Source organism: Andrographis paniculata, unplaced genomic scaffold (genome assembly GCF_009805555.1).
Source record: "Andrographis paniculata isolate CXL003 unplaced genomic scaffold, ASM980555v1 Contig62END, whole genome shotgun sequence".
In the NCBI taxonomy this organism is placed as follows: domain Eukaryota; kingdom Viridiplantae; phylum Streptophyta; class Magnoliopsida; order Lamiales; family Acanthaceae; genus Andrographis; species Andrographis paniculata.
The window spans coordinates 3,344,761-3,370,112 of record NW_026137598.1 but is presented as its reverse complement, the minus strand read 5'-3'; the positions used below and the strand labels follow the sequence as shown (position 1 = coordinate 3,370,112).

At 31.1% G+C, this 25,352-nt stretch overlaps 1 protein-coding gene across 2 annotated transcripts; it reads right to left on the bottom strand.

The window, feature by feature from the left end:
• Positions 1–21,620: 21,620 nt before the first annotated feature.
• On the bottom strand, positions 21,621–24,886 carry LOC127261256 (probable protein phosphatase 2C 5). Of its 2 annotated transcripts, none has more exons than XM_051289513.1 (8): positions 24,721–24,886; positions 24,003–24,265; positions 23,756–23,927; positions 23,433–23,650; positions 23,214–23,321; positions 23,004–23,129; positions 22,708–22,931; positions 21,621–22,044 (listed from the first exon to the last, which is right to left on the bottom strand). In XM_051289513.1, the coding sequence occupies exons 2-8, from the start codon at positions 24,216–24,218 to the stop codon at positions 21,828–21,830; spliced, it is 1,281 nt and encodes a 426-aa protein (XP_051145470.1). In that variant the 5' UTR covers positions 24,219–24,265; positions 24,721–24,886; the 3' UTR covers positions 21,621–21,827. The 2 variants fall into 2 exon arrangements, with proteins under 2 accessions (XP_051145470.1, XP_051145471.1); XM_051289514.1 differs by having other exon boundaries at positions 22,009–22,157.
• Between the last annotated feature and the right edge of the window lie 466 nt (positions 24,887–25,352).

Genomic DNA, 25,352 nt, shown 5'->3' with positions numbered 1-25,352 from the left:
GACAATGTAGTATATTTTTCTAAAAAAAATAATCTATTACACGTATTAAGGAGTCTAGTAAACTAGAGTTTATTGAATTTTATTGGGTTTTAAAAATCGGATTGAATTCAATTATGTTTTTTTTAAAAAATAAAATAAAATTTAATCCATATTTTTAAAAATTTATTAAAATTTGAGTGTATTCTATTCAAATTTTACAAAATATATGTTTGGATTAATTTAAAAAAATAAAAAAAGAATTGAAAGTACAAGTAGAAGTAGAAACCAAAAGCTTGGATTTTGTATTTGGATTAAACTGTTTTTCATATAAAACTGTTTAAATAACTGTTAAAATTATTTAAAAAGATATGTTGTTAATATAATTGTATTTTTCTATAAAATTTATAATTTGTTTTAAATTTTATTAATTATACTTAAAGATTTTAAATTAAAGTATAAAAAATATATATTTAAAATTTAGTTATTCATATTTAAATATAATATATAAATTAAAAATAAAATTGTAATATAATATTAAATTATTCATATTTTACAATTCATTTCAAAATTTTATAAATTATATTTAGTAATTTTAGTATGAGTAAAAAAATTTATATAAGCTTATTTAAATTTGGTATTTCAATTATAATTTTAAATATAAATTCAAGTATAACATATAAATTAAAAATAATATCTAAATTAATTATTTTTATATTATATTATAATTTTGTTATTGTTAAGGATAAAATAATAATTTTAATTCAAAATTATTTCTGTTTAATTCAAAAACTAATGCAAATAGATAAAGTTATTTTTCAAAGTAAATCAAAAGCTCTTGTCAAATCACTAAACGGGCCAAAGTCTTTTAAAAATTTGGTGTATTTAATGATCCAAATTCATGTACTTTAAAAATCCATAAATTTTGTTAAATTGTTTTTTAAAAAATTGTTAATAAATTACACGGTATAAAATATCTGCTATGATTTGAGATTTCTATTAGATTTTTATTAATTCTCAAAATTTTAAAAAACAAAACATATCACTTTCTTTATATCATTAATAATTATTTATTATTTATATTAAATATTGCATTATAATAATATAAATAAAATAAATAAATTTAGATGCAAATACACAAAATATTAATATTATAAAATTTTATATATTTGAAATAATACTAAGAGAATTAAGTATACTTTTTTACTAGATAAAAATTAATTAACATAATAAATTTAATAAAGATTTCAATTAAATATTAAATTATTATAAAATTATTGATACGTTGAATAATATAATAAAAATATAAATTTAAAATTGTTATTATTATTAAAATAAATATGAGAATAATAATACTAATAAATATATTTTTTGAGAATTAATTTATTTTTAATCCACAATTATATACATTCTAATAAAATTAATATAAAATCAATAAATAATCCAATCAAATATATCAAAATTCATATAAATTAATAAACAAAATCAATCAAATTCTTCGGGTGTGTTTGTTTGGGGGTTTGAATTTTGAGTTGAAATTTGAATTTGAATAGTTGTATGATGTGATATAAATAGGTGTTGATGTAATGTTTTGAATGTAAAATTGATTTTTAGTATAATATAACAATTGAAAACCATGTGTTTGATTTGATATTTTTTGAGGAAAAAAATAGAATAAATAATGTATTTTAAATTCGATCTCCCAAACAAACACACCCGTCATAGATTAGATTTTATAGAACTTAGAACTTTCAAATCCACTGAAATACATTGACTTTTTAAAATATAAACAAATTAATTAAAATTCTAATTCCATATACTATTTTATTATTTTTATATTATCAATATAATTTTTTATAGTTCACATAAATTTTATTTCATTCAAATCTAATCAAAACACAAAACAAATACACTGGATTTCTTTGATTTTGCACTCAAATGAAAATAAATGCTAATGGGTTTATCTTGTAAAATTATATTTTCTCATTTCCAAAAGAGTTGTCTTATTTTTTCATTTTCATCCGTCCTGTTTCCTTATTCAATAACCGTGGTCGCTACTTTATAACAAAATTATTCCTACTTTTCCAAACTACCCATAATTAATACTCTAACATACTTTTTAAAATTGTTCAAAAAGTAAAGACATTTTGGTATTTTACATTCTACTTTATACCCACTTTCAATTAAATACTATTATTCCTTAATTCTCGTACAAACTCCAACCAGACGTTTCTTCTGGGATTGAGGGAGTATTATCTCTATCATTCAAATTTATATTTATATCGATGTGTTCTTACAAACAATAACATCCAATACAATTTTTCAAAAAATTAATATATTACTCGTACTTATTATTTCTGTAATACTTACACAATTCTCTGTACTTCACGAAAATTTTTTTTCCACAAACCAAAACACAAATCAAACAAAAGACATATTTGTTACTATAAAATGAAACAGTTTATATTTTTGCATATATATATATATAAAAGAGCTCAAAACTGGACCTCACTTTTTGTAAAATTATGTAATTCTGCAATCTCAGATTTTTTTTGGTTTTTTTTTAATTATAATTTTTTAATTTTTATTTTTAGATTTAGAGTTTATTGTTTTTCTAAAATTATCAAAATAAATTATAGAGGATGTAAATGACAGTTTTGAAATAGTGTGACGGTGGTTTCAATGTTAGCGGAGGAAAACTGATTTTTTTTTTTTTTTTCTATATAGACATATGAGGGAAGGGCAATGCGACTAAAGGGTGAGAATAAAAATATTGAAATTTTTTTATCATTGATGCACTTACAATGAATTGTTGCTTTTTGATAATATTGAGTTGTTTTGATATTCTTTCTTTATTAATAATATTTTATATATATATATATTTATAATCTTTAGATTTTTTTTTTGTTTTTTTCTAAATTATTTATTTTGTTGTGTTTTTTTCTGCGTAGTTGGAATCCCAAATACTTTTTTGATAATTTTTTTTATTGATAATATTGAGTTGTTTTGCTATTTTTCTTTCTTAATAATTGTTAAGCACAAAAAATAATAATAATAGTAAGTGGCAGTAGGATTCTGGGTAGGGTCTGAATGAAAGCCAAAAGGTCTGGAGGTCGGGCAGAATAAAGGTCGGGAAAAGGAAGAAAGGTCGGGCGGAGTCTAAAAAAAAAGGTGTACCCAAGTCGGGTAAACCGTAGATCGGATGGAAGGCGAAGTCGGGCAGACGCGGAGGTCTGTCAAGAGGAAGGTCGGGCAGACGCGGAGGTCTGTCAAGAGGAAGGTCGGGCAAGGAAGAGGTACGGACAGACGCGGAGGTCTTCGGTCAAAGACGGAGGGCGGCTGATGCGGAGGTCGGCCCAAGTGAGGTCGGGCGAAGAAGCAGGTCGGGCGAAGGACGAAGTCGGGCAAAAGAAATTTGGCAGTGGACAGGCAGGTCGGGTAAGAGGCAGGTCTGAGTTCTGTGACTGGTGGGAACGGTTGAAGGAAGTTGTAATACGTGTCAATAGAGGAGAAATTGGTGGTCGGTTGACAGCGGTTGCTGTAACCGACCAGACGGCGGTTCAAACCGTTTTCTCTGAAAGGCTATTTAAAGGATTCAAATCCGTCAGAAAAGGCATCTTCAATCAACTTCAACAAAGCAAAGTCAGATTTGGGGATCACCACTTTAAATTTCAGTCTTTTATTTTCCAGTTTATTTTCTGTACCATACAGTGTTTAGAGATTCCTAATCTCAGGCACTAATTAATCAAGTTTAAGGATATTTTCTATATCTTTGAATTTTACTTTATTTTTGTTGAAAAATTACATCAACAAATTGGCGACCACAGTGGGAGCAAGACACAATTGCTCATTCCAATTCCGGCGATAATTTCATACGTCTTAGATCCGGCCGAATCATCGGAAGGGTCCATATGGCAGGTTCACAACCGCAATCATCTTCGGCACCGGCGGGAGAATCCGTTCCACCACCTATTGTGCCAAATGCCGGGGAAAACCCACAACCACCAACTGATTGGTGGTCTTATGTTCAACAAATGAACAACCAGCATACTTTGGTTATGCAGAATATGTTGCGTGAGCAACAAACGAGCATGTTGCGTGAACAACAAAATCTAATGCAAAACATGTTGGATCAGGCATTCTCCAGATTCACCCTGTATCCAAACATGCTTCCAGCCGTGTCACCTTCTCGTTTTCAGGCGACTTTCTCAGGATCAACGTTTGCAGAACCATCATACGTTGACAGTACGTTTCCAAGCGTTACAACTTTCAACCGAACAGATATGGGGAAGATTCCTCTAACTTTCCCAGATAATGTTCCTTTGGGACCGAGGGTTGATAATACCCAACCGAATGAGAGATTAGAGGGACAGACTCATAATCCCATCCCAGCCGAACCAGCCTTCTCCAGAGAAGAAAGATTGGGAGGTCAGACTCACGATCACATTCCAGTGTTCGACCATATTCCACCCAGAGTAGATCCGGAGGATATTGCTCAAGTTCTGCGGGTGCATTTCGGAATGAATCCGCAAACGGTGAACAGGCCGGTTTACCAGAGGCCATTTCCAGAAAGGATCATTAACGATCATCCTCTCCCGAGAAATTATAGGCCACCAGACTTCTATTCTTTTTCGGGAGAAGACGGAGCCTCTACCATTGAGCATGTGGGTCGCTTCACGGCTCAATTGGGAGAAGTAGGCAACAATCCGTTTCACAAGTTACAATTGTTTGGGTTGTCGCTCACAAGAACAGCTTTTTCTTGGTATGTCAGTCTGCCGCCTGGACAGTTGCAAACTTGGGAAGATTTAGAGGCAGATTTTCATGGAAGGTTCTTTAATCCTCTGCCGACAGTCTCACTGATAGACCTTCTGGAGATCACGCAGATGCCGGAAGAGACCGGCTACCAATTCATAGAGAGGATGCGATTGATGAAGGGACGATGTCCTACGATGATCAATGAAAGCGAAATGACCAATTTGGTGGTCAGGAACATGCATACCAGACTTCGCGAGGCCCTGACAGCCCACGACTTTCAAGATCTGGCCAGTTTAGCATCCACGACAAGAAGGTTAGAATCCTTTTTTACAGAAATTAATCATGACTTCCGTCAGGGGGGAGATGCTGAAGCAATGTTAGTGCAAGATCGACCAACGTCCAGGCCAGCACCATTCCGCGATAAATGGAGGTCGGGTCCAACGTAGCCTCGAAGGATGGAGGTCGGATCTGAGGCTGACGTAGCCTCGGATGCCGGCCTGCAAACTCCTAAAACATCACTGGAAGTGATGTTTTAGGAGTCTTGAGGAGGAGGCTTATTGTTAAGCACAAAAAATAATAATAATAGTAAGTGGCAGTAGGATTCTGGGTAGGGTCTGAATGAAAACCAAAAGGTCTGGAGGTCGGGCAGAATAAAGGTCGGGAAAAGGAAGAAAGGTCGGGCGGAGTCTAAAAAAAAAGGTGTACCCAAGTCGGGTAAACCGTAGATCGGATGGAAGGCGAAGTCGGGCAGACGCGGAGGTCTGTCAAGAGGAAGGTCGGGCAGACGCGGAGGTCTGTCAAGAGGAAGGTCGGGCAAGGAAGAGGTACGGACAGACGCGGAGGTCTTCGCTCAAAGACGGAGGGCGGCTGATGCGGAGGTCGGCCCAAGTGAGGTCGGGCGAAGAAGCAGGTCGGGCGAAGGACGAAGTCGGGCAAAAGAAATTTGGCAGTGGACAGGCAGGTCGGGTAAGAGGCAGGTCTGAGTTCTGTGACTGGTGGGAACGGTTGAAGGAAGTTGTAATACGTGTCAATAGAGGAGAAATTGGTGGTCGGTTGACAGCGGTTGCTGTAACCGACCAGATGGCGGTTCAAACCGTTTTCTCTGAAAGGCTATTTAAAGGATTCAAATCCGTCAGAAAAGGCATCTTCAATCAACTTCAACAAAGCAAAGTCAGATTTGAGGATCACCACTTTAAATTTCAGTCTTTTATTTTCCAGTTTATTTTCTGTACCATACAGTGTTTAGAGATTCCTAATCTCAGGCACTAATTAATCAAGTTTAAGGATATTTTCTATATCTTTGAATTTTACTTTATTTTTGTTGAAAAATTACATCAACAATAATATTTTTATATATATATTTTTATAATTTTTAGATTTTTTTGTTTTTTCTAAATTGTTTATTATGTTGTGTTTTTTCTGCGCAACCATAAAGTTGGAATCCCAAATAATTTTTTGATAAAATTTTTTTTATTGATAATATTGAGTTGTTTTGCTATTCTTCTTTATTCATAATATTTTTTTTAAATATATATTTTTATAATTTTTATATTTTTTTGGTTTTTGTCTAAATTTGTGTTTTTTTTTTGCGCAGCCATAAAGTTGAAATTCAAATACTTTTTTGATAATTTTTTTTATTAATAATATTTTTTATTGATAATAATGAGTTGTTTTGTTATTCTTCTTTATTGATAATATTATATATATATTTATAATTTTTTAGTTTTTCTGGTTTTTTCTTGTCGTGTTTTTTCTGTGCACCCATAAAGTTAGGATCCAAAATACTGCCTTAACATCTGCCTTCTAAATATCGGAAATTGTTTATTGGAGGGTTCAACTGAATAATTTTTAGATTTTTCTTTCTTACTTTCTAAATTGTTTGTTCTGTTGCGTTTTTTTTGCAGACATAAAGTTGAGATCTGAAAAGGACTGTCTTCTAAACAATTATTTTATAAAACATTATTTAAACTATATTTTATTTTAATTTTTTATTCTTTTAGTGGTTTTCAATTTTACCGGAGGAAAACTAATTTTTCTTTTTCTATATATATATATAGATATAGATGTTATCACCCTTAAAGTGAAAAAAGGGTAATGTGGTTAAAGTGTGATAATAGGTAGATCGAAATTTATTATTTTATATTTTATCGGATCAAATTGACTATTATCATCGATGCACTTACATTACATCTAATATTGTCTTTTTTTTTCTTTTTTTTTTTATTTACAGGATCATCATGGTTAAAAAAAGAAAATAGATAAAAAGTTGCCGAATGATTTGTTGCTACTTTTTTTCGTTCGATTGATAGATTGGAACTTTTTTTTGTTTGATTATTCTTCTAAATTTTGTTTAGATTTTTTATTTATTTCCAATCTTTTTCCAACGATGTTGGATGCTAAAAATTATTCGTCAAAATTGTCAAATTGAAAGTACAAATACCGAAAAGAAGAAAAAACACAAAAAAAAAAGAAAGAAAATGTACAAAGATTCAATTGATTATAATTGTAAATTAAGTTGGTATTTTTATTTTTATCATTTTTCTTTATTTTTCTATGTTAACCGTATAAATGTTGCTGCAGTGATATTGTAATTAAATTTTTATATTATTGGGAGATTGATTTTATCATTAAATTATAAAAGAAAAAATTGTTATTATTATATGAATAATTATATATATATATATATTTTTCATATTACAATAGATTATCCAATTTTTTTGCAAATTATGAATTGATAGTTTAAATATTTCTTCCATTGTATTAAAATATAAAATTTTATTTTCTACCAAATTTAATTCATATTATATATTTTATTGAAAAAAATAGTATTTAAACTATTTAAATACATATTTTATGTTTTTAATTATATAGTATATTAATTTTTATTTTAGAAATACTAATATCATCACAAGAAAAAAAAAATACAGTTCTTAAGTTATAATAAAAAAAAAAAAAATGATACTTTTTTAGTAATTAACAATGGTATAATATTTATATTTTATATTTCATTTACAATCATGTATTATATATAATTATATTTTAGTAGGCATAATTTTGTTTTTACACAACTTAATTTATATTACATATTTTATTCCAAATATGTAAAGCAAATTATAATTTTTATTATTAGATATTTATTGGAATTTTTTAAATTTATGTTAAATAATATTATTTTTCTTAAAAAAATTATTTCTTTGTTATTTATTTTATTCTTACTATTTCATTATAAAATATTATGATTATTAAACTTATTAAAATATTTGAAAATAAATATATAGTTAATAAAAAAAATTCTATAATAATGTGTTTTGAAATAAATAATATAGAATAATTTTTTTCATTAATGGCACCGTGCGTAGCACAGGTCTTCCCACTAATTTTTCTTAAAACTAAACATAAGTTTTGATGCTGGATGGAGTACTTAATTTATCATTTTAATTTATATATTAATATTATATTTAGTAAAAAAATATAAATATTTATATATTTATGAAAATAAAGAGATTTTGAGTGGTAATAAAATTATAATTTTAATTAAATTGATTAAAAAAAAGAAATATAAATAACCTACACATAAGATATTATATAATTAAGTTAGAGTGTGTTCTTTTTGTCAAAAACATCCAACATATTTTTTTAAAAATATCAATATATTACATACACTTATTACTTTTATATTACCTACACAATTTTATATGTTTCACAAAAAAAAAAAAAAAAAAAAAAAATTTACCCTCAAACCAAATCACAACAAATAAACCCTTGATTTATTTTTATTAATTGTATTTAATATTGATATGTTTACTTAAAAACAAAATATATATATATATATATATATGGAGTGTTATGAGACAGATTAAAATAAATGAGAAATATGTCAAACTATCGAAATTAAAAAAGCGAGATCATAGCATAAGGAAAAATCAATTTTATTGAGAAGAGAAAATGCCCTATATAGGCATTATTAGCACAGAGGAGAAAACGCTATTTAGTGAAGGAAAGAATACAAGTTTAGGAATGCGACTTCATATTTTTTACAGCTTAACACTTAACACCCTCCTCCCCTCCGCAACTTGGCAGGTTCTTAGTAAACATATCTGCAACCTGATGGCTAGATGCAACATGCTGGGGCTGAATGAGTAGGTGAGCAATTGGCAGGGAAGAAGATCCCCAATGAAGGATGTTGAGTTAAGTAAGAAACCACATGCAAAGCTGCGGCCCAATGGTCTATGGTATGGTAGGAGCATGCATAAACTGACTAAGCTGTTGCACAACAAAACATATATCCCGACGAGAGAAATCAAGATAAAGAAGTTGGCCAACTAACCGGCGAAAACCAATAGGAGAATGAAAAGGAGAACCCGACCGTGTAAGCACAATGTTGGGAGACAGAGGCATGGATGCATGGGAAGGAAGACTGCCCTCAATGTCTTTCCAATATATTTTTGCTGTGAAACCCGAATACCATCCGCGGATCTGGACAATTCCAAACCAAGAAAATAAGAGGCATCACCTAAATCCTTGATTGTAAATTTTTTATCCAAGGCAACTTTCAACTTGTCAATTGCAGCATAATCGGATCCTATAACAAGAATATCATTCACATAAACAACAAATAGCAAGCAAACATCAGCAGCATGCAATGTAAAGAGGCAGGAATCATGATAGGATTGACTGGAGCCACATTGTAAGAGAAACAAGGTTAAGGCACGATTTCACTGACGCAGAGCCTGCTTTAGACCATAAAGAGATCGATTTAGCTTACACACTGAACCAGGAGAAGCTTTCAGGTATCCAGGTGGTGGAACCATATATAAGTCCTCTTTGAGCGACCTATGGAGGAAATAATTATTGATGTCTAACTGTGCAAGTTTCCAGTTAAAAGAAGCTGTAACAACAATAAGCAGCATGACAGTAACATACTCAGCAACTGGAGCAAAAGATTCATTGTAATCAACATCATAAACCTGATGATATCCCTTTGGCAACTAGATGCGCTTTAAAGCGATTGACAGTCCTATCAGAATTAATCTTGGTTCGAAACACCCATTTAAAACCAATAGCAGATTTATTAGACATAAATGTGATGACTGTCCTGTGTGATTCTTTTCCAAGGCATCCAACTCTTCAGTCATGGCTTGAACCCAAGGTGTATGAAGTTTAGCTTGAGTATAAGATGAAGGTGTGTCAATCATATTGGAGGTTGGAACAGAAGAGGCAGTATAGGAGAAGTCATAGTCTGAAAATCTCCTAGGAGGTTTTGTAATCTTCGCAGAGGTGGAGGAGATTAATGGGATGAAAGATCATGATTTATATCGTCCACGTGAGGACCGCACAACGCATCATCAGTCGACTGGGTGTGGTGTCAGGACCTATAGGGACAATGGGAGGAGAAGAAGCTTAAGTAGTATTGATAGAGCCATCAAAGTATGGGAAGAGATATTCCTGGAAGATCACGTCTTTTGAGATGAAAATAAGTTCGAGTGGCAATGTTTATGACCTTATATCCCTTATGAGAGGAGTTGTACCCACTTACGCGCTCTATTAGCAAGCTTATCCTTGAACGGTGATGTATCACTTGCATAGCATTGACACCAAAAAAACCTTTAGACGAGAATAATCAGGTTGTAATTTGGTCAATACCTCATATGGTGTTTCTGCGGCTAGAATAGTTGTTGGAGTGACATTGATCAAACATGCTGCAGAAAATACAGCTTCTCCCCAAAATTTGTGTGGAAGATCAGATTGGAGCAGAAGAGCTTTGGCTATATTAAGTAAATGTTGGTGTTTCCGTTCCACCCCGACTATTTTGTTGAGGAGAATATACACAAGTGCGCCGGTGAACAATATGAACCAGATACTTGCAGGCAAGATTCAAAAATTTTGAACCATTGTCAGAACGTAATTTTTTTTTTTTATGTTGTGATCATATTGATTCTGGACAAGAGCTGCAAACATTTTCAAGAGACCTGCATAAGATAGATCCAAGTGCATCTAGAGTAATATCAACCAAAGACCTGATATACTTGTGGTGCCATACGGTCCCCAAACATCAATATGCAATAATTCAAAAGGCTTAAAGAAGCAGAAATCAATTTTCTCAAAACTCAATTCTATCGAATTTGGAACAAAAACAAATATCACAATGTTTTTGTAGACTCAAAGATGAGGTACAAACTGGATGTGTTTCATTGCTCCAAGTCTTTTATGCCATAGATCACTAAGTATTCCTTCCATATTCACATGACCATATGAGGTAACTCCCCTTTGAGATTCCACATTACAAACCATAGCATAAGCTTTGCCTACTGATCCATAAGTAGCACTTGATTTTTAACATGATCAAGTGAATCATTTAAGCCAATTAAGAACTACACTACTTCATAGAATTCATCTCTCTCTTCTAATTCATTTCCAGATCCACACAGGATGTGGTGCAAGTTTTTTTAATTCATCCCATAGATATTTCAGATTGGTATAATAGTTGCTAACAGACATATTGCCCTGCACCTGCCAAAAATTTTTCTTTTGAATCTGAAGAAGTTTTGGTCCATAACATTGACCATAGCTTTCTACCAAACTCTTCTATAGATCCTCTGTAGTTCGGCATAGTCGAAAAACTTTTGAATCTTCTTTTGAAATCGAATTGATTATCCACATTGATTATCCTCTGTAATTCTGGTGCAGTTTCTTCAGGAATCGGTGTTGTATCATTAATAAAAACCAAATTTTTGATTTAGCAATTATGGCGTTTTCAATAGCAATTCGCCACTGAAGGAAGTTGGAATCATCAAACGGTGTAGTAACAAGCATCATACCAGGATGATCCGAACCATGGAAAAGAAAATCATCTTAAACAATCCCAGCACCAGAAACTGTGAAACTTCCAAACACTGGACCGCTTGCTGCTCTTGTTTAACCATTTTTGGTCATCTTAACACGGTTGGAATGTCAAATCTGGTGCAAGGAGAAGAAAATTCTTAAAGTGCTAACCATGGTCTGATACCATGGTGAAATTAAAAAATGTGAGAAAATAGCAGAAGGAAAAATCAATTTTAGAGAAGAGAAAATGCCTTATATAGACATTATTAGCAGACACGAGAAAACGCTAATTAAGTAAAGGAAAGAATACAATTTTAGGAATGCGACTTTATGTTATTTTACAACTTAAGGAAGTATTTAATTTGTATTATTTTTATAAAATATTAATCAAAATTTATTTAACTAAAAGAAATTAAACTCAGATCAAAATATAACAAACCCATGATTTTGATGAAACAAAATTTCATTTTTATATACACTGTTATATTCTTTAATTCAAATATACAATCAAGTAAACAAAAAAAAAAAAAAAAAAAAAAAAAGAATTGTGCTTGGCTGTGCCTTGAAATTAATCTAAAATAGATTTTTATATTTGAAGTTTTGTTTAAATAGTATTTTGATATAATATTTTTGTAAGAAAAAAATAATACTCACTCCGTCTCATTTCAATTGTTTTATTTTCCTTTTTTGTAAATCCTACTTCAATTGACATGTTTATAATTTTAGTAAAATTATTAAATCTATCAATACTTAACAATTACAAATCAATTTAATTAGCTTAATAAATATAACATAATACATCAAGTAGAACCACTTAAAATCATTTATTTCTATCTCTATCATCGGTAAACTAATAATTTTATCTATATTTAAAACTTCTACTATTTTATAAAATTAGTTTTATCTTAATTATAAATAAATAAGTATATTTTTTTGTTCATTTGTATTATTCAAAATTTTATTCTCATATTCATATTACATACTTTCTTCGTCCCATAACTAAGTATCCATTTGCTTTTTGTACGGAGTTTTAGAAATATTAGTATTATATTGGGATATAGTAGAAATAAAGTTGAAATGACTAAAATGAAGTGAGATATAAAGGTAATGATATTTGTGTAATATATTGGAAGTTGTAAGGGTATTTGTAATATTAGGTAAATAGTTCATTTACTAAAAAAAGAAATAAATACCTTGTTATGGAACATATCAAAATGAAAAAAAGGGATATTTTGTTATGCGACGGAGGAAGTATATTTTATTGAGATATAATATTTAAAATATTTTAACACATATTTTAAATTTATTTTAATTATATATATATATTAAAACTACCAATAATATTACTCATATTAAAATATAATAACATAATATCGTAATTCAATATTATTATCTAATTAAACTCTTTTACCTTAAATATTGTGTCTCAAATCAAATGAGCCAATTGACTTGAGACGGAGGGAGTATATGATAGCTCGAAATCGCATGCGTTTTATATTCATATCATATGCAATATTTGATTGATTTTGATTGGATTTTATCTAATTTCTGTGCGTATTGTTTATTTTTTACATGCATGAGAGAAAAAACATATTTGGTGAATTTAGAGAAAAATAAAGAAAAAATCAGCATTAGACAATCAAGTAACCACACCCTCCTGACGTGAGAATTTAATTGAAGGTCCAAAAGCTAATCTGCTACAAAAATAGGGCAAAATTAAAAGAGAAACGCAAGGAGTCACACAAAAAAAAGAAGGAAGACTAGAAGCATATACGCACAGAGCAGAAGACTGACAGATCTATCACGCAGGAGCAAACTGATGGTTCCTTCATACTATTTCCTTCCTTAAGGGAATATGGACATATTCTCAATCTTATACTCTAGCATAATATAATCTATATTACCGGTTTTCTCATTTTTCCTTATTTTTCTTTGTTATTTGATTATAGAGTAGATATTTTTTTGGTTTGAGGGAGAATAATGTTTTGGTTTTTGTGTTTTGGAGATTATTGACTTTCTTTATAAAATTTCTTAATTATCAATATTTGTCTAATCCTGAGAATAATGTTTGTGATTGTTAGATTGATTGAATATTTTATTACCGATATTTAAATTGGTATCATAGTTTAAAGTCAATTAATGTAGGATATCTGTAATTATATTCGCACTTAAATAGGTGATAATCGGGTTGAATAACTCATTCTCGGGGGTTAGACAATCAATTATAATTGCTTCTCTTGGGTAGCAATTGTTTTGAATTGAATTTTTCTAAATTAGAATGCGATTAGACAAATATTTCTTATGGGCATACTTAGGTTTATTAGCTTAATTAGAGATAGTTAACGGTCGTACGTTAACTACCTATACTATATAAAAAAAATTGGTTGGTATAGCTTGTTGATAGCTATAATCAATTTGTTGATAGTCTAATAAAAATTAACTTTATTGAATTGATGATAAAATACAAGTGTCATAACTGCATCATCATTTGAGCCAGACATCCCTTTGACAGTTAGTTCTCCGATAATTTAATTGCTTTATTATTTTATCTTCATTAGATAATAAAAGAAGATTCTCCCATTTTTTTTACTGCATTAGAATACGAAATAGTGAATCACACAATCCTTGTGGAGACGATCCCTTCCCATGTATTACATTAAATTGTGATCACGGAATATGTGAAATATTTAATTGCCGGTCAGTATATTTTCATTTAAAATTGTATAAAATTTAATAGTATTGACTTTGATTTAAAATAAGAACAGAACAAACCCATTTTATGAACGTTTTTGATCATTAATAAAATTTTAGATTGTATTATATATATTCTCCCTATTTTTTTTATTTTACATAGTATTTTTTACTTTTTTAAAAATAAGACTCATTTATAATTTCATATATTTATAGATTTTTTCGAATAAATATATATTATTTATATATATATTATATAAATCTTTTATTTTTTATAAATATAAATTTTTGTTATAAAATATATAAAAAAATAGATAAATAAACTATATAGATAAATATATGTATATATACAACAATATATGTGTTTACTTTTTGTAACTTAGATATATATATATATATGTACGTATTTGTGTTTGTGTATTTGAGAGAGATAAGAGATGAGGGAGTAAAAAAGATTGAGATAGGGAGATGATCATCACATTCATTTTATCAATGACCTATAATACAAATACATTATATGAACAAAAAAATACATATTATAGTCTCAATAGTATATTATGTATTTTTTGAAAGTATACAGTATTTTTACAGATAACATATTGTATATGTTAATATAATACAAATACAACACATAAACTAACAATACATGTTATACTCTCATACAACTCACACAACAGTTGATTTTAGCACACGACATACTCTTATACAACACAGTTATTATAAAAAAAGCACATATTTTTCTTATACACAACATGTGCTGTATATAATAATATTGTGTGCTATTTGTACATATAAAGTGTGCTGAGTTAAAAAATTAACATTAAAAATCAGCACCCTAACCACATCCCTTATTTATACACAATTTACAAACATATTAATCTTCAACGGACGTGTCAATATAAATTTATAACACCTATTTTATATAATCAAATGAGTCATTAGATGATCTTAATTAATTAACAAATAGACAAGATGTGTCAAACATTTTTACAATTATTATATATAAATATATTTTTATTATTTATAAATTTATTCTATAAAAATAAGATTAATATTAAATATATATTTTTAAATGTATACGTTTTAAAAGACTTAATACATATTTCAAAAATTTTAATTGTACAAAAACTTTATAATAATTTAAATATTAAGTAAATAATACTGTATGATTATTCAAACAATTGAAGTGAACTTCCAAATACAATTTGAAATTATAACTAAACAATAATTTATATATTTTTTTGAGAATCTACATTTACTACTTGTCGAGTACACTCTGTATAAACCTCCGGTCGAACTTAATAGCCTATAAATTAGGTCCAGGAATGAACCTCTGGCCAAACCTAATAGCCTTCAAATTAGGTACAGGGATGACAATGTGTTTGGCTAGACTCGAGACCCGACCAATTTATTTGGAGTTGAGTCCAATTATTCGGGTATCGGGTCCGGGTCGATATTATATATCTTTTCGGGTTCGGGTCTCGGGTCCAAAGGTAGACCCTATCCGGACCCGGACGTGATCCGGACCGGATTAATATATTACTAATATGTTAATTGTATATATGCTAAAATAACTTTTAATAATATAATTATATTTTAAATATATTTTTGCTTTAATTTAGTTATTTTTTATCATTTTTTTTAATATTTTTGAATAAAATATATAAATTTTAATATATGTAGGGCCCGGGTTCAATTTTAAATTAAACTTTAAGAATTGTAAAATATTTTTTTGGGTCTATCAGGTCTATCGGGTCTTGTAGGGTATTATTCGGGTCAATCCAGGTATAATAAAGTCTAATTTTGGTCTCGGGTCCAACCATGTGTATTTGGGTCGAGTCGTGTCGGATGAACTCAATCCCTTATCCCTAACTAGGACTGACAAGGCAAGTCACACTATACAAACTATGTGTGGCAGATAAGATCCGGAAGCGTCGGAATTTGAATTTATAACCTCACGGTCACAAGTCCCACCCTACCCAACAAACTTGTATATTATTTAACTATGATTGATTTTACTTATATATATACTATGCCAAACATTGTGTTAAAGAAAACGGCCGATTTAAAAAGATTATTTACCGGTTGCAGAATATATATATTTAAAAATAAAATAAACTAAAAATTTGATTTTATTAAACAATATATATACTAACAATCTGCTTTTTACATCTGTTTTTTTATGCTCTTTCCTACTTTGAAAGCGATTAATTACAACTTAATTTGTAACATTAACACGTGTTTTAATCTCTATAACACAAATAAACGAATCATTTAAAAATCATCACTCATCCGATTGCGCAAATGTTTTGTTAGAATATGAAACTGAAATTCTTTATTTTAATCATAATAATACTTACATATTTATAGTGATATACAAATCCTCTAAATAAGGTAAGAATCCTACGAATCTCTTAAATAAGACAACTATGATAAATATAATATATTGCTTCTAAATATATTTTTACACACCTCCTCAAACTTAAGATATGATTGAACAAACTTGAGTTTGTTAGAAGTGACCGAAAAAGATATAGTAACTTGAAGTTGCAATTGACTAAAAGTGGTGTAGTCGTCCACTGGATCAGAGTCAGAATCAGAACTCAACACCGTTAGAGTTGGAAACAAGACACGCTCGTTCACATCAGAACTAGAGTCGAAAACATGACTCACTTGCTTTCAATAAAATTGGAGTCGAAAACAGAACTCTCAACGGAATTAGAGTTGAAGGCATAACTCTGTTAGTGGAGACCGACCAGACAACAACATAAATGGCATGAAGATGATAACATGAACATGGATAGAAGCATATACATCAATAAAATATAAAAATATACAGGATATAACGGGTCATGGATATACCCAAAGAGAATTTGACTCTAATACCATGTTAGAATATGAAACTGAAATTCTCAATTTCAATCATAAGAATACATACATATTTATAGTGATAACAAATCGTCTAAATAAGGTAAGAATCCTACGAATCTCTTAAATAAAACAACTATCATAAATATAATATATATTGCTTATAAATATATTTTAACATGTTTCATAGCAGAAAAATATCCTTTAACTGTTGGTGTTATGATTGGTAAAATCAAAACTAGATTTAATAATGGAAATACATAATGATTAAAAAAAATTACTTTCTTATTTGCACCATCAATTCTGCAAGGTTGCAAATAACTATCCATGTTAGCAAATCTTTCATCTTGAAGTATAATCGTTTTTCTTTTCATATTATTAAATCATATGAATAAAATGCACTTAACTTCACTAACTTTGATGAATCAAACATAAAAAATTGAATCTTGTGGACTCAAAGTAGTCATATTAGTAAGCAACTTAGTACTAATCGCAATAAATCAATCATCAAAATTTTGAATTTGCATATCTAAAACAATGTTGAAAATGTATACCTCATAATGGTGCCAATTGGAGATGATGGTTTTTTTTTTTTTTTTTATGATTTCTTGAAGTACCATATGAATTCTCCATATTAAGTTTTCAAGACTATTCTTTTGCAATGAAAGACCGTTTCCAAAAGTATATCAAACTCATTTTCTTTAAACTTTTGCAATGATTTTCTATTCCTTCTATCAATTAGACTATTTCTATGATATCTTGGTTTTTTATTGAAGAGTTCGTGACAATACATTCGTAAGTTCTAAAATGTGCAATATCTAAGTGCAAATATAATCCAAAATCAAATGGAAATATTCTAAAAAATCATAAGCTAGATGTCGGTTCAAACTATTATCGCCATCCTCTTTAACATATTTAAGCACCACAACAACTTCTGGAAACAAAAAATTCAAACATTGTAGTATTCTATGATGAGAACCTCAATGTGTATCTCCGGCATGTATAAGAGAGAGCTCTTGAATTAATCTAATTTTGGTTTCAATTTCACATTTACTAATAGTTTCTTGTATTCTCATATGTAGTTTTTTTGAATCATATCTTTTCGTTTTTAAGAAGCGCAAACCACATTCATCATTTTCGCTAGCATGTCAAAAAGTTCTCAACAACATTATGGTTTTTTTGCAACAACTACTAGATGAAGTTGGTGATCAAAATAATGTACATAATATTTAGAGTTGTTCTCCTTCAAGATCAAAACTTTCAAACCAATAAACTCCCTTTTGCATGCTACTCGTTTCATCATAACCTTGATCACTTCTCTCAATAGTCTGGTCAACAACTAGGCTTTCGTAGGTTGGCTCTGATACCAACTATAACGCTCTGACCCACAAGCTACGTAAATTGGGTGTGTCACGATTAGACTATCCTCACAGGTCAACACACGTCTTTTCTGCGCGCTTTGTCCCTACTCACGCGCACCCTGGAAGACTTCCCAAGAGGTTAGTCATTCTGAAATTACCCTAAAGCAAACACGTTTAATTATAGAGTTCTCTCAAGTAGACTCCTGAAGAAGAATTTTCACATTATTGATGTGAATAATCTATTTAATCTGACCCAGCCCCGGCTCATCCACACACGAAAGTTGGCTTAATACCGACCCAACTCCGGAGTATCACATCTATGTATCTCAAAATCACGACCATTTGTTCTTTTTTTTATTATTTATATGCCACTAGATTCATCAACTAACATATAAAATACATCACTATCAATCTCTTTAAAAATGGACTTGCATATTTCATTCGCAAAAGAATTTACAATATCATTTTGAATAGATGTAGATATCATTTAATTATTCTTTGGAACATTTATTAATATTATATTATGAATGGACTCATTTTTACTTCCAAGTAATGATAATGCTTCCAAAACGAGACCTTTAGAAGTAGAGTTTTTCAACTTATCATAACCACAGAATGATAAAGAATTTTCATCAAGAATCTACAAACATCAATCCAAGCATTTAATCTAATTCAATATTCTTTCGTCGCAGCTTCACTTTGCTTATGAAATGCAACAACAATTGATTGATTCTGCTTCATTGATTTTCATATTTTTGTTGTATTTTATTGTGAAAACTAGAAACATCATCTACGTGAATACTAAATCAAGAGTTTTTTACTCCAACTATCATATCCCTCCGTCACAAAGACATCACTTCCACCTTGTTTTTCAACCTAGTTTGGCCTATTGCATCACCATCAATGGACTCTTCCTCAATCCTTTCATCAATTTCTGCAACCTTTTCATTTATCTGCTCTGTAAAAGCAGCACCCTCCATAGGTATTTTTGTCAACATGAGCGACCGTATTCTCTTTAGTGGTGGCAGGGGCCACATTTCTTTCAAAAGGTTGATAGCTTAAAACCATGATATCATTTGGTTTTGTTCCTATAATCGAATTGGCAACTGCTGGAACTTTTGGAACAAAGGGAGGAACTTTTGAGCCATAGGGTGAAACTTTCCTTTCCACAAGATTTGAGGCACATCCTCCTCCCATAGATGTTCTTCTCGCCGGCCAGCTCATAATATCAAACCGAGTTCTTGTCATGGTTTCAAATAATTTTTTAATAATTGCAAATGAGAGATTTTTGAACCTTTAAACTGTGTTGAGGATGATCTCAAATACCGTATATAAAGTAAAAATATCAGAGAAAAATACACCACGATATGATTCGATATTTAAATTTCAAAAAATTATAACCTTGTAATTTTTCAGCGTCGCATTGCTATCATAATTCCGCTGATGTCAGCCTAAAAAGAGATTCATTTGACTATTTATTAAGAAATTTCATCAATATAATTTCTCCGCTAACTCAAAATTTATCCAATAAAATCATAATTGGAGAGGGATATTTTTAAAAAAATACCACGTAATACTTCGGATCATATTTTACACTTCAGAATTTATACATCTTCACTCTGTACAGAGTCATTCCGAAGTTACGCCTATAGCTTAAACGTTGCAATGACTAATCTCACAAATGAATTTTGATACGAATGTCACCAGCTCACTTTATCATCTTTCTTTTTCTCCAATAATCAAAATATTTCATCAAGATAACATCAGTATATCAAATACTAACATTAGTATAGCAGATGCTCCGGACACTCAAACTGTGCCACGTGAGGCAAAGCTAAATGTATATTACTTTTTTTTTCCTTGTTCTTTTATCTTGTTGTCGTTTTTTTTTTTCACTTAAAGGGTTTTTTTTTTAATTTTTAATTTTTATTAAGACAACTGGCATTAGACATAAAAAATGCAAATTTTTATAAAAAAACTTGTGAATTACAAACACGCAGTAATTTCCTTCGCCCTCCACTACCAAATCGCATACCCATTAAGACAGTAAAACCTGAAACAAACTCACAAAGAAGTTAGCATCCCTTTCGCAATAGAAGAAATAATGAACAGAAAGGTGAAAAAAAAAAGAAAAAGAGCAAAAAATCCTAAAGCCTAAAAAAGAAAAATAAATAAAAATATTCAAATAACTCCATAAACTACATGTCGAGAAAGTCCGTAACAACGATCCGTCGGTCAATTTCAAATTGTTCAAGCAGTCCCAGGCCACCCAAAAATGACTGTAAATCACAGTATAATATCCACTAACATTTAGCTGCATATTTCATCTTGGGTTGACAAAAAATATGTGATAAAGTTTTATGTGAATACTCCATAGTATTAACTTTATCCCTACGTAGTTTTATGTGATAAAAATATGTTGTAAGAAGTGTATCACAGTTAGAGTTGACAATGGGTTGATTCGTGTCGTTTTCATATCGGATTGAATACTTTAAACGAGTTAAATTACTCAATCCTAATTCAACCCGTTTATTATCGTATCAGGTTCGGGTTAACCCATTTATTATCATGTCGGATTCAGGTTAACTGTGTTAACCTGTGTACATAATTAAGTCGAATTTCTTAATTCAAATTAAATAATTTTTTTGTTGTGTTGTCGTGTTATGTTAATTTTTATTGGTTTGAGCCTAAATTAGATTGAATTTTTTAAAATTGAACTTAGTTTAAATTAATTTATGAAAAAATTATTAAATTATATTTATTTTACATATATAATAAATATATTAATCAATATTAATATATTATCGAATTATTGTGTCAAATTCAAGTTGAGAGCCTCAACCCTAGCCCAACTTGTTTATTATTGTGTCGAGTTCGTGTCAACCCATATACATAATCGAGTTGAAATGTTTGACCTAAACCCAATTATTTTGTGTTTGGGTCAGTTTTTACCTGCCCTAATCACAGTGACAGTTCTGATCAGGTATAGGAATAATGAAGCAGAAGCAGCTTAGTACAAAATACATTTGCAATCATCACCCACACCCCACATTATGTCTTATTCTTTTTATATATAATATATATATACATATATATATTGCCTGTTTTGGGACAAACATCAGCCACCAGACAATCAAAGATTTGCACTTTCTACAACAAATCATCTTTACTCAATAACCTTCTTATACACACAAACATAGAGACCTAATGGTCACCAGCAAATGTTATAAAAGAAGAAAGAAAACACCAACATGTGTCCACTCCTACTCACATAAAGAATACATATATGTATACATACATACATATATATATATATAGAAAGAGAGAGAGAGAAGGAGAGAGATATTTACTAGTTTACTGGTTTGAAGATCTGCTTGGCCTTTTGCCTTCCATGGCATCTTTCTTCTGGCGACAACTCGCGCAGAGGAAAGGGCCTTCCCATGGCTTCGAAGCCGGGGAGAAATACGGACCCGAGTTGACTGACAAGCCTTCGCTCGGTGGCTGATCCACTTGACATATAGCACATCTAAAGAGCCCCGAGTTCGGGCCTAGAGGAAAGTCCTTGCCCAACCTGCCAATAGTTTGTAAGACAATTTGTACCAACTTTGATGTCAAAAGCAATCAACATTGGGGGCTGCTGCTAAATTCATAGAAAGCTCAGATGTCTATGAACACCATCAATTTCTGAATGAAAAACGAAAACAAACAATAAATAAAGGGAATGAATGTTATAAAATAAGTGTTAATAGTATTAAAGAACACGTAGATGCAAAATTTTTTACGATGAAGACATTACAAAAGTATTAGGTGTTTTTGTAAGTAATCCGACTAATTTAACTATTACCATAAAAATAATTTCAGCATTATTCAAATAGTATTGTCACCGTTATAGGTACACAACATCATATTGCAATATGGGATTGCCAAAAACCTAAAACGTCGATCTTTGAATATATTCAAGGGACAATCTACAAGAAAGATTACAACTACTCAACTCACTGCCAGGTGAAAGGTAATAAATATTGAGAAAGGAACGATCGTGTCATAAATGACAAAAACCATCCTTTATAAGTTAAAACATTCCATACTCGTGAATTAGCTAAATAAAAGCCACAAAGATTATCAGCATCAAGCAAGCCATATTTTCAATCTCAACCAATTTTATGTTCACATAGAAAGTGCTTTATATATATATATATATATATATATATAAAGAAGTGAAATGAAGAGGTACCTCTCAGCAAGCATTGCAGAGCCTTCCTCAAACAATTCCTCCACAGCTCCAACAGCTGATAACTTATTTGCCCCTTTGGTCTGACGCTGTTTCCGAAACATAAATGCACTGAGCAAATTTTGTTTCTTTTTAGGTGACGGGGGCAACATGGGTTGGTCATAAGGAATAATGTCAACAACCAAGCATGTTGTATCATCCTTCAACCCTCGTGATCGAAGAGCCTCCTGCATTTGAAATAGTTGAGAATCATCAGAAAAATTTCAAGATCAGAAGTGCATGTTCCTGTCACCAAGTACCTTAACAACCAACTTTGCAGCAAGATCAGCGGGCAACCCCCGACAAGCCTGAGCGGCACTTTCAGATGACAGTGCATCCCAAATACCATCAGAGGCAACAATGAGTCTTCCCCCAGCATTAGAAAGCTGATACATAAATTTAAAATTTTATTAAGTACTTTAGCCTCATTGTTGGATAGATTTCATCTTTTGGGGTGAACGATTGAAAACCTTGACTTGTTTAACATGGGGAATTGGGACGATAAACTCGCCCACATCCGTATCACCAATGGACCGTGAAAGGCACAATCCCCCAGGCCAGCAGCGCAATGGGCCCACCTAAGATTCCAGACAGAAATACAACAAATGATCATATGAATCTCTGAACTAAAAGTATCTGATTTGTTGCCATTAAAAGTAAGGACTTAAAGGGAAAGCAATCAAATTTACTTCACTGCCTCCAAAAACATTGAGCCTTCCTACTTCACCACCACTTGCAGTAACGCGCTCCCGTTCTTCGACATTCTCCTCCAGCCGATGGTCAACGGTTAACAGTGACACGACACCCCCTTGTGTATCCAATATGCACCGAGAATCTCCAACAGATGCAACAGTCACAGTCCAACCATCAATAACGACAAAAGTAACCGTTGTTCCAGAAGTCTCTCCTGTCATCCGCAAAAATCGGACAAGATAGATGAGGTCAAATAGAATACGTCATACAGCCAATAAAGGGGAAAAAAACATTTTTGTAACAAGAACAAAAAGCATGCCTCTCCGCTGAAAATCTATGTCAGTTTTAACGAACCCTGCAACCAATGCCTTGGGTAGGGCTTGCAGCCATTCCTCCCTGCCCAGTTCACGAGGTATAGCACTCAAGACATTGTTCAGCAAATTCTCTTTAGCAAATATTGCAGCTGATATACCATTATGCCCGTCGAAAATCTGCAATTGAACATGTAGCAAACTTGTCAATCTTGGAGTGACAATAACTTAAATCATAACAAGATGTTCAAGTACCGCAAAAACAGAAAATGATGTAGATGGATCGCCAGGAACTCTTTGGCAATCAGGTTTGATCAAAAAATAGTCCTCTCCCTTCTTCGCCAGGGCAGCTTGCCCACACTTCACCATCGGCTTCTCTAACTTGACATTTCTCAACTCACGGCCAATTAAAGTCCCAAGCGGAATAGGCTGCTGGTTATGCCTCATTCCGGAAGAGTCTGTCTCGCTCATCTTAGTAAGTTTGTTCTCAGCATTGCCAGAATACTCATTCCCAAACCCTAGTTACCCAAAAGGATTCCAAGAGAGCATAAATGCCCGAAAATAGTACCGATTTCTTTCTACCAAATTAAGGAAAAGAGAAATACACTGGAAAAGTAAATTCTCACAAGATTATCGTTCCACAACATAGAAATTACAAGTAACTTAAGTTCAAATAATTCAAAAGCAATTCAATTACTACACAGAAGAATATCTAAATCCATTCAGCTTTTGCTGCACATCCACAATTAACGTAAAACGTCGGAAATCGTCTCCTAGAGAGACAAAACAATACCATACCAAAATTTACCAACAAATCAACTCAAATTGGGTAAAGTGCCTGTATTACACACAAAATTAAACATGATTTTGACATACATTGACCAGAACAAACAAGCATGAGCTCAGAAAATGCATATCGACGGAAAACAAAATATTAAGAAGGGAACAAAGCAAGAAATGCAGAAGCACTTACAGCATAGGCATTGACAGAAGGAAACTGAAGCAGATCGAGAGAGGAGGGTGCTTCAAACCCTAGATAGAGAAATTGAGGAGATATTGTTTATCTTACTGCAATTTGATTGTAGAAAGAGAGAAGACGCGGAGAGAGAGAGAGAGAGAGAGAGAGAGACGGTGAGAGAGACGGGTTTTCGGGACAATGGGCCTCCTTTTATAATGCATACGCCGATATACATCATTGGTATTGACGACGGACGGAAATGACCAAAATAACCCTCCATGCCTCGCCATGGAACTTGTAAGTAGACCAATATATATGTAATCTGTATTCTAATAATCACATCTATTTTTTCAATTTAATTTTCAAATTCTGATGATTAAAACCAAAAAAACGAAAAAGAAAAAAAATGCAAAAAACGTCTAGTTCGAAAATCCAAATCAAAACGTTTAGTATTTAATTCAATGCATCAAACCAAAACATTCTTAATATTCCAGAAGCATTGGGCAAAAGTGATCTAACAAAATATGAGAATTAATATATAAATAATTCAAAGCAAGTTAAAAAGATCACGTATAACATATAATGGTGAAAAATGGTTGTGTATTACACAAATTTAAAGACATTCGCCTATATAAGAAAGAGCAAGC

Excerpts from the sequence above, each read along its gene's own strand:
- LOC127261256 (XM_051289513.1), bottom strand. The coding sequence starts at position 24,218 with ATGAGCGAGACAGACTCTTCCGGAATGAGGCATAACCAGCAGCCTATT. Across the intron at positions 23,322-23,432 it reads ATGTTTTTGGAGGCAGTGAA|GTGGGCCCATTGCGCTGCTG; the intron begins GTAAATTTGATT and ends CTGGAATCTTAG. Across the intron at positions 22,932-23,003 it reads CTGCAAAGTTGGTTGTTAAG|GAGGCTCTTCGATCACGAGG; the intron begins GTACTTGGTGAC and ends TTTCAAATGCAG.